This window comes from Cornus florida, unplaced genomic scaffold, assembly GCF_030987335.1.
Source record: "Cornus florida cultivar Cherokee Brave unplaced genomic scaffold, ASM3098733v1 CherokeeBrave_3.0.0_Hap2_Chr04, whole genome shotgun sequence".
Taxonomy (NCBI): Eukaryota; Viridiplantae; Streptophyta; class Magnoliopsida; order Cornales; family Cornaceae; genus Cornus; species Cornus florida.
In genome coordinates this window covers 57,949,113-57,959,466 of record NW_026775574.1, presented here as the reverse complement: position 1 = coordinate 57,959,466, position 10,354 = coordinate 57,949,113, and the positions used below count along the sequence as shown (strand labels likewise).

Here is a 10,354-nt window from a genome sequence, read left to right as displayed (position 1 = left end):
GCTTTCAAATTCTACAACACAATTCATTTTATAACACAATACTCACCAGCTATTAATTCATCCGCAAATAACCAAACACTCTAATGACCCCATACTACCTGCCGCATAGTGCAACCTTGCACTACACAGCTAAAACTAATCATTATACGCCACCTCAAGTCTCTCTTAATAACCATGCCAACCTATAACCCTGCTCATCCACCAAGCCATAAAATCAACTTACCGAGAGTCAATTACCTGCAACGCACTCCTATAACTCTTCGAAATGTGAATCACTCCTCGATAAACCAGTCTCTAAAACAGACTCCTACAAGACCATGAAATGATCTAGATCCGGCAACCGATCCTAAATCACCATAGACCTACAGAATCCAATAAGTTTCCATGACAGTAAAAACCAACACACTTCCTTAAGCCATTCCAAAATGCTTGAAATACACATTTACAATCAATAGATTACACTCATGACTCAAGCAATTTCTATCACGCTCACTACAAACCGACTCGAAGAGAACCTCAGTACCAAACTGTGACCCAAGTCACGAATACTAACCCCATAAGGTCATACCTCTCCCCCACAGTGCACACCTGACCTCCACAGTCACAAAATCCCATACACTAACACCTGAAACTTGTACGTCTAACCCCGAACATCGCATTATGATATGCCCCAAGAACTACACCCCAAAAATAAGAAGAAAAATAAGGCAACCATGCACCGAATAGCTCAATCCACAAGCTAAAGACCTACGCCATTAGTTTGATAAGAACCGACACCCAACAACCCTAGAGTAACCGAGCTCCTTGCCTACTCAAGTCAAAACTCACATAACCATCAGTGCCGTAACAAGTACTCTACCGTACTAGCAACCATCCCGTACCCAACCGAATGTACACACGTGAACACACATACATAATAACCATACCCCATACCAAGATATAATTGTGTCCCATCATAAAAAAAATTTTAAATACCCTATCTTTCATTCATTTTATTAGTATTATTATTATCTTTTTTATATACTTGCTTAACCATACCTAAATAACCGTCACAATACATACGAGACATGCTTGCACCTACCGTGCTTACAACTTGTCACATTAACAGTTAAAATAAAACTGCACACACTGTGCCTACCATTTGTCATTACCACCTAAATCACTCTTGTCATTGTATCATAATTAATATATTTTCAACTATTTATACATTTCATCATCATGGCCATATAACACACATTTTAGCAATGAAACATATAAGTATGTGAACACATAGCAAATAAGCATGCCTTTTTAAAACCGTAAACACATAAGCACTTCAATCAAATAAGCAGGCTTCTTAAATAATAAATAGTTTAACACATAAGCACATAAACAATTCAATCCACCTTCCCCATAATCCTAAGTAGGCCTCTACCCGTCGTCCTAATAGTTTTCGAACCATTGCTCTGATACCAAATTTGTCACGCCCCAAAAAGATACCAAAATAATAATAATAAATATATAAAATTTCGGCATGACCTCCGCAGAAAAAGTCCTTCTATAACCTGTTGAAATACAAAAAAATAATGCAATGACCTCACTGGGCCTTAAAACTAACCTATCTTGTCCCAACGCATAATACAATAATTATTATATCACATTCCCAAAATGATTACATACATATCAAAAATCCCCTTCCTCCATCTCATCCAAACAATGAACACACCTTAGTTATATCAAGTTATAGTCCATAAAATGTAGATAAAATTTAAAAGTCCATAGTTTACAATATTGTACCAATTAAACTAAAGTTTCACAAAATAGTTAAGATTACATTTATAAATATTAAAATTCTAATACAAAAGATAGGAAAATAAAATAGATCTCCAAACTCGTCTAAAATTATGGTGGATCGTCGTCCGCCACCTCTTTTCCATGTCCTGAAAAATATTTAAAATAATGGGTGAGCATAAGCTCAGTAGGAAGTGTCTAAGACACACTTCTTATATCCCCGTAAATCCATACAATGAATAGATAAAAAGTAAATGAGGTCATGCCATAAGGGAACGCACATTCTCAACCACAACAGCATGTATGTAGCAAATATCAACCAATCACAAGTTTACCACAATGTCATGAAGTGCAATATTATGCAAATGTCACTCCCCATTTTCTGAAACATTTCCGTTTCAACAACCAAACCGTTAGTGTAATCCGACCCAAGGCACCTCCAAGGCGTCACGAAAAGAAGGTTGGTTAACTATCTACGACCACAAGGCACCTCTAAGGCATCACATTCGGCCTAATTAACTCAACTACATTCCCTTCTAAACTACACCAACATCATGGACCACTAGGCGCCTCCTAGGTGTCCAGTTTTCCCAACACTTTTAGAAAATATTTTCCCTAAAACAATTTCATTTGTTTTAAAAATATATATATATTTTTTCTTTCTCTTTCCCAATGAATGCATGAATGCTTGTGCTTCAATTTCTCAACCCAACCATACAACTTTCACACATACCATACAAGACAAATTTATAAATTACATGATGGAGCTCTCATTTAATATTAAATTTGCATAACTAGCATGTAAAATATAGATTCAATTTCATATAAACATGTAAACATGCTAAATCGCCTTAAAACAATTAATAAATAGTCACATTCATTCCATGCTTATTATTTAAAACAAATCTTTGCAAGAATTAGCACTAATTAAACATGCTAGACATCACTTTAAGCTAGAAACTCACAAAAATACAAGAATTCATGCATTAAAACTCCCCTACCTCAAATGAGAGAAAAAAGACCCAATTTGAGTCCAAGAACCCTAGAATTTCGAAATCCCTAGAGTACACGAAATGATGAATTGCTTGTACTCAGACGTAGATCTCGCCGTGCTCTCCGTTTTGCCATAAACGGTTCCCAAAATCTCTAAGAGATGAGAGATTAATTGAAACTTGAATTTTGTAGAAGGAAAAAAGAAAAAGAGAAATGAAGCTACTGGAAGAGAGAGACATGCACAGAGAGAGAAAACTAATGAGTTCTGTAAAAAATCATAAGTCATTTGTAATGACTTATGTTTGTGGTGGGTCCCAGCCCAAATAAATTTTTTTTTTTTTTTATTAACTTAACTTTATATATATATATATATAAAGAAATTACAAACATTACAGTATGCATGCACTTGTTCCACTTTTGACATTGAGGCTCAAAAGTAAGTTGAAAATTACAACTCGATTTGGACTTCGTTTTGACACTTAAATTTGCCAATTACAAAAATTACATCTCACAATGCCCCCCTTTGGTAATTCGTAACAAAATCCCTAGACAACATGTAATCTAACTCATGAAGGAAAAATTAGATTACATTGATTATCAAAAATAGAAAAATAACGGAACTTCACCAGAATGACATGTGTTATACCGTCTGTACCACTACCGCTTTCCATCTCCACCACCGCCACTACCACCATTTAATTTTAAAAAATTATAGAAGAATGTCATTTTTGTAATTTAATTTATTTGTTACTAAGAGGGATGTTTTGGATAACTCAATTTGAAATTTATTCCATTCTAAATTTTAATTAAATTAGTCCAACCAAATACTAGAATAGTTATTATCATTTCATTCCTACACAATTCATATTTACAATCAAACAATATAATGAGAATGGTCATTCCATTCCATTCATATTCTCATTCCATTATTGCACACCAAACACAGTATTAGAGAATAGAATGTTCATAAATATATATGTAGCTATTGTTGAGTTACCTTCAGCTTCTTTTTATGATGGTGCATCATCTAGTACTATTGGGTTGGGATACAGTAAGGATAGAACACAAACAAAGACAATTAACCTAGGCAGTGACGATAGCGATGTTGAGGAACTTGTTCCAAAAGTTCAACCAAAACTTGAGGGAAATAAGGAATTCATGGATGATGAGAATTTCTTGGTAAGAAGTTACAAGGTTGAGGTTGATAACAAGGAAGTTTTGGGAAAAAAGTCAAAATTCGAGAATGTTGTAAATTTTGAAAAGCCTTGGGAAAGGTATATATATAACAAGGGCAAAGATTATTTTCTCTATGCAAAAAGTTATTTTAGGGGTAAAATGGTCAATTTTTGTAAGAAATCCATCATTTTTTGTTTCTTTTTAAGTTCTGTTTAATACTTTAACCTTTTTTAAACAAGGCTTCAGAATTCTGAGACGGAATTTCATTGTAAAACTATAGTGCCAAAGTAAACTAATGTCATTATATTCCCTTTTAAATGTGAAATGTGGAGTACTAGGAGACATTGGACTAGCTTGTAATGCTGCCAAAAAATTTAAGGCATTCAACATTGGTACAAAAGAACTATCTATCTGTCAAGAATGGTATACCATTTTACTTGTAATATCTGATTCCACTGGGCTTCGGTCTGAGATGGTATTATATATATATATATATCCCATTCTCCTGGAAGGCTTGGAAATGACATTGATCTGAATGTTATATATTTTTTAAAAACTTTGTAGAGCTGATATAGAAAGAGTAGCTCAAGCAAATGGAAATTTAGGGTTATTCGAATATTTCTATCATAATTTTAGACTGTTTTTTCAGTAACTTGTTGATTTGAATGTTATATATTTGGCATAGTCTATTGAACTTTTATATTATATAGTTAGGTAAACTACCTTTAATTATGGCCAGATAAGCTAGCTCAACTGGTACAGTTCTTGAAACTACTACTCTTCCATAGCCAGCTCGAGAATTATCGGAGGCCTGAACTTAAATTGATGCAAGTTGTTTACGGGGTGAGGGTTCGTTCTTCACTAACAAAAATAAATAAATAAAATATTATTCATTACTGCATGCCAACCAAATTATTAAATAATTACAAAGAATATTTTTATTCAATTACCAAGGTCACAAAAAGGTTACAATGTTCTGAAATCAATCAAATCAAATTGGTATGGAAAAGCAAACAATTGATAGATGGATTGAAGCACTCAAGCTGCAGATATATATAATGAACACTGAACAGACAGAAATCAATGAGATCTGATTATTCAGCGTGATAGTAACCAAGAATGGAGTATATGGTTTGAATTATGGTGAGAGCAAAGAGGAAAATGGCAGCAATGACAGACAGAATAGCCCACGGATTTGTGAAGTAGGTGTGAATAAGATTGGCGCGCCACTGGTTCAGCCGCTTGCTACAGTAGTGAGTGACCTCCTTGTGCACTTCATTGAGGCTGCAGTTCGGGTCGATTGTGACATCTTTAGAGAGATTGTTGAATAGTTTAGTCGCAGCTTTGTCACTTCCGATGGCATTCTGGATGATACCTCGGGAGTTTAAATGGCTAACGTCCCTGACAGTGTCGATGAGGCTGTCCATGAAGAAGATATAGGAGGTCACCTCATTCCCTGTCCCGACATGGTACCTCTCAAAAGCTATCAGGTTGAGAAACAACGGCTCTGTCACGTCGTCCACCACAATGCGAGGTAGTCTTAGGACTCCGCCATGGAATGAGATGTCTTTGAGGCTTACACTTTTACTTTTCTTGAATCTGATTCCGGCTTCATTAAGCTCAGACGCTGACCGGATGATCTCATCACCACTTGAAGAGCTTGGTTTCCAATGATCTTTTTTCTTAGGGGGTTCTCCCGACAGCAGGCTCTTCCTATACACATCCAATACATGCAAGCATTTTCCCATTCTTTTTTTCGTGCTAACGTGGAGGGAGCAGAATTTGACAATGAGCGTATTGACAAACTCTTCATCTTCCTGCATTTGAGTATACTTCTTTTTATTGTCCGAAAAAAAAAAGGGAATAAACTAATGGCCTATTTGGTTTAGTAATTTTTTTCTTTTTAAAGTTTAAGGACTTGGAAAACAAAAAACTAGTTTCAATAATTATAAAAATAATTGTTTTACTAACATTACTCGTTATTTTATCCTTTTTTCAATATATACTCTAAAAATATTGCTAATGCTCCCCTAAAATTATTACAAAATTTCAATCTTGTCTTACTTTACCTAAAGTTCTAGGTCTGCCCCTACCCCTCACACACTCATTTTTTCCCTTTGCGGACTCGAATCTCACCATTCACTTTGGAAGGTGACAAGGCCCTTGGTGTACAAAAATCTACTTGGCCGATAGTCTTTTAGCACTTTTTTTTTCCTTCTAAAAACTCAATTTAATAAAAGCCATGTTTTTAGAGGACTGTCTTTTATAATTCTACCAATCAACTGTTTTCAGAAATAGTCAATGACATTAGTTTTCAATTATCTAAAAAACACCAAATTATTATGAAAAAACTGAACCAAAAAGGCCCTAAACTACTTAGTGTTTTCTATCATGTTCTTTGCATAAGTAATAAAACATAAATATAAAGAGAGAGTAATTGTAATCACCATAGCTTTCTTATCTTCAACCGCAAGCAGCCTACTGAGAACCAGCATGGGCAACTGATTTTCAAGCATGAGCATGTCTCGCTTGATGTATGGCAGGATATATAGCTTTCCATGGTCACTGAAGATTGGATCATTGTGAGCATAATCAGCCATACTGAGAGTGGCTGTGCGCAAGATTTCCAGCATGAAACAACCATCCAAAATCATCAACTGCAAGAACTCATCAGTGTTTTCTTGCCATTTTTTGTCAAGACAATCGTACGAATCTTTCAATTGTTGCACCACTTCGGCTAGAGAGTTGACATACAATTGAAGAGGTTTCTTTGATCTTTTGAGGAAATGAAGCAGAGCGCGGCGCTTGTGCTCCTCCATAGGCTTCAAAGACCCCTCACCATGATGGTAAGGGCCAAATGACACCGTCTGAGGCCTGTACGCTTTCTTGTTTAGATCTGCGACAGCAATGGGCACTTTGTAAATGGATCGTTTCTTCCATTCCTCCGTCTCTTTCTCCAACGAATTCTCTGACACACGATTGAGTTCATCGTTTACTCTGATCACCCAGTTGTTTTGATCTCCCATTCCGCGTCGCGCTTCAGCTTGCTCTAGCAGTTGGAACAACCTGATTATCATGCATTCATTTTATAAGAATTTTCTTCCCATTAAGCATAAAATTTGCTTCACACCAAGGGGACTCTAGAATAGATTGTCCCTCACATTGGATTAATTCTGGACACAGTCTTGACATGTGTCTTAACAGCTTGAGCTAGACAAATCCAACAATACAACGTATACTAGAATTCCACAAGATTCCTTTCTTGGAATGACTAAAAGCGTCTTGATACTCATACTTTATGATTATGTCTGTTACTTTGATGTGTGCGGCTTTGAAGTAATTGATGATCCTCCAGCAGGAATGTATAAAGCACTGGATTAATTTATTCTCTCACTTGTTTTTTCTACTTTATGCTTTGCCCCTTGTTACCTACATACTGATATATATGTTTTTATGGGTCAAGTTGTTAAAGTTCCTATGCCATATATATATATATTCCAAGTGCGCTCTTATTTTTTTTATAAAGGTAATCATTGTATAGATAAGAAAGAAATGTACAACAATGGGGACTAACCCCAAAAACAGAAAAGAAGCTACAAGGCCTCAAGCCGATACAAAAACAAAACCTAGGCCTAACTACAAAAGAGGAAGAAAAAAAAAAAAAAAACACACACACACACACACAATGACACACTTCAGAAACAGAGCCTCCAAAAAAGCCACCTTACAAGCATCTGTACAACTTGTAAGGGAGCTCAAAACATAAACATCACCAGAGACCATTTAGATACTAAAATTACCAAGTACATCAGGGATCAACCACCACCTCAAGAGAACCTAAAAGATCCAAATTAAAAGCAGTTACTCCCCAAAAGGAGGCACCATCAGCACCTGGAATCATTTACCATCAAGGCTGCGGACATTGTTGGTTTTTTCTCTTATATCAAATTGTTGGCTTTTGCTTTGATACCACTTAGTTGAAAATAGTGGTTTAGATACAGAGCCAACACTAATATAATATTTGGAAGAGAATAAAATGGAGGAAAATACTTTTATTTCACTTTTACTATTTCATCTTATTCTTCTACTCATAAATAAAATAGGTCCATTATATGAGTTTATATAGGATTCTAGACATATGTAACCAATTACATTTAAATGTTCATAACCTCCCATTACTCCCACTAACATAACCATTAGTAGCATAACTCCCACTAACATAGTTTTTAGGAGACTTAATTCTCATACCTCTTAGTCTTGCATAACCTTCTCCATCAATACCATTTACTACCCCACTAACATGAAATGCACACATGCATCATGTATACCAAATACTTGAAAATATTAATTACTACTAAAATTCAAAAATCAAGTTTATTTCCAACACTACCCTTTACACTTGATTTTTGGAACTTGAAAGTAAAAGTATTATTGATCTTGGCAGCTTGATCAAAAGTTTGTTAGCTGGTCTTTAGTTCCACCTCCTTCAACTGCATTAATCTTCTTGGCCATTTCCATGGATGTACATGGTTTGTGAAAAATCTTCAAATGCTTGAATAATGTCTTTTCGTGATCAATTTTTATCTTCTTCACACAAGCACTCCATCTGTCTTCTTTCTTCTTGAAATTTCGATACTTCTTGAACTTCAAATGTGCTTCTTCTTTGGAATAAAAAAATACTCCATATCAACCCAACCTGTGTCAATTAAAAAATTCTCCAAACCATTTTTCAAAAAATAATTTGAGATATTCTTATCATCTTGAGCTTCAATCTCATACTTCATAGGAATAACTTTCTTTAAGCGAAGTTCGTCATTCTCCACAACATGAACACAATTATCATAATATTTTATTTCATTTTTCATTTTTCAATTGGGATGAATATGAAGAAATCATAATTGCATCAAATAAGTCAAATATAGTTTATTTGAATATATAATTTGTAACCATACCTAGAATTGTTAACTTACCAACTTCATCAACTTGTGCATCTTCTTTAGCACTTTATTCTTCTTTATTTTCTCTTTTAACTTCATTCTCCTCAACTTTTTCAATCTCTTCTTCAGCACCTTTCTTTACCTCTTCCTCATTCACCATTTCAAGTTGTTCTTCAAATTCTTCAACTTGATATGCATTATATGCCTCTTCATTCTCCACAAAATTGTCCTCTACACTTTTGTAATTAGCCTTCGTAAACTCATCATCCTCAAAGCATTGTGCCCAATACTCTATGGGTAGTGATTCACCTTTATGATTTGAAACGATGATTTTGAGCATCTTCCAAACACAACTTGGAGTTTTAGACTCTGCAAAATACTCCAAAGTTTCTTGATGTATTGCCTTTTGTAACACTATCAATGAATTCTCTTCTTTTTTCACACGAATCTTGTTGGACATGCCATTCTTTGGCTCTTCTCCAGCAACATCCCACAAATTACATGCTTTGAGGTATGAAGTCATGATGATTTTCATTCTCTTGTAATCAGAGAACATCATCTTCTCACTGAGAAAATACATTTTCCCCTCTTCATTAGCATCAAAGAGAAACATGCTTTTCTCAAAATGTTGAACCTTATGGGATCAACTTTGTCAGGCCTTCAGGATCGTCTAGACTCTGAACATAAAATCTGGCTCTAATACCACTTTGTTGGCTTTTTCTCTAATACCAATTTGTTGGCTTTTGCTCTGATACCACTTTGTTGAAAATAGTGGTTTAGATACACACACAACACTAATATAATATTTGGAAGAGAATAAAATGGAAGAAAATACTTTTATTTCACTTATACTATTTCATTTTATTTTTCTACTCACATATAAAATAGGTCCATTACATGAGTTTATATAGGATTCTAGACATATGCAACCAATTACACTTAAATGTCCATAACTCCCATTACTCCCACTAACATAACCATTAGTAGCATAACTCCCACTAACATAGTGTTTAGGAGGCTTAATTCCCATACCTCTTAGTCTTACATAACCTTCTCCATCAAGACCATTTACTACCCCACTAACATGAAATGCACACATGCATCATGTATACCAAATACTTGAAAATACTAATTACTACTAAAATTCTAAAATCAAGTTTATTTCCAATAGACATTGCTGTATTTTGAAACTACTTGAAGCAAGAAAAAGGTAGATCACAGAATATAGGATATCATCCTCCAAACCAAAATTTTCATTTCCCCCTTCTATTCTTTTATTGCCGTGTTAATTAATGCTTCTGTTTCCAGCTGAAGAGTCCAAATGATGTGGTCTCTCCTCACAAAAGGGAGATTCAGTGTTCGAGTATGCTAGGGGCAATATTATGGGTTTGTGTGCCCATTTATTTAAAAAATAATAAAAAATAAAATAGAATTAAAAAAATCTAGAGTTCCTTTCCTTTCTTATTACAATAAATTGA

At 34.8% G+C, this 10,354-nt stretch overlaps 1 protein-coding gene across 1 annotated transcript; it reads right to left on the bottom strand.

Annotated features, from left to right (window-relative positions):
* Nucleotides 1–4,860: 4,860 nt before the first annotated feature.
* On the bottom strand, nucleotides 4,861–7,123 carry LOC132302240 (UPF0481 protein At3g47200-like). Its single transcript, XM_059799099.1, has 2 exons — nucleotides 6,387–7,123; nucleotides 4,861–5,756 (listed from the first exon to the last, which is right to left on the bottom strand). Exons 1-2 carry the CDS (start codon nucleotides 7,014–7,016, stop codon nucleotides 5,034–5,036), a joined length of 1,353 nt encoding a protein of 450 aa, XP_059655082.1. The 5' UTR covers nucleotides 7,017–7,123; the 3' UTR covers nucleotides 4,861–5,033.
* Nucleotides 7,124–10,354: the final 3,231 nt, after the last annotated feature.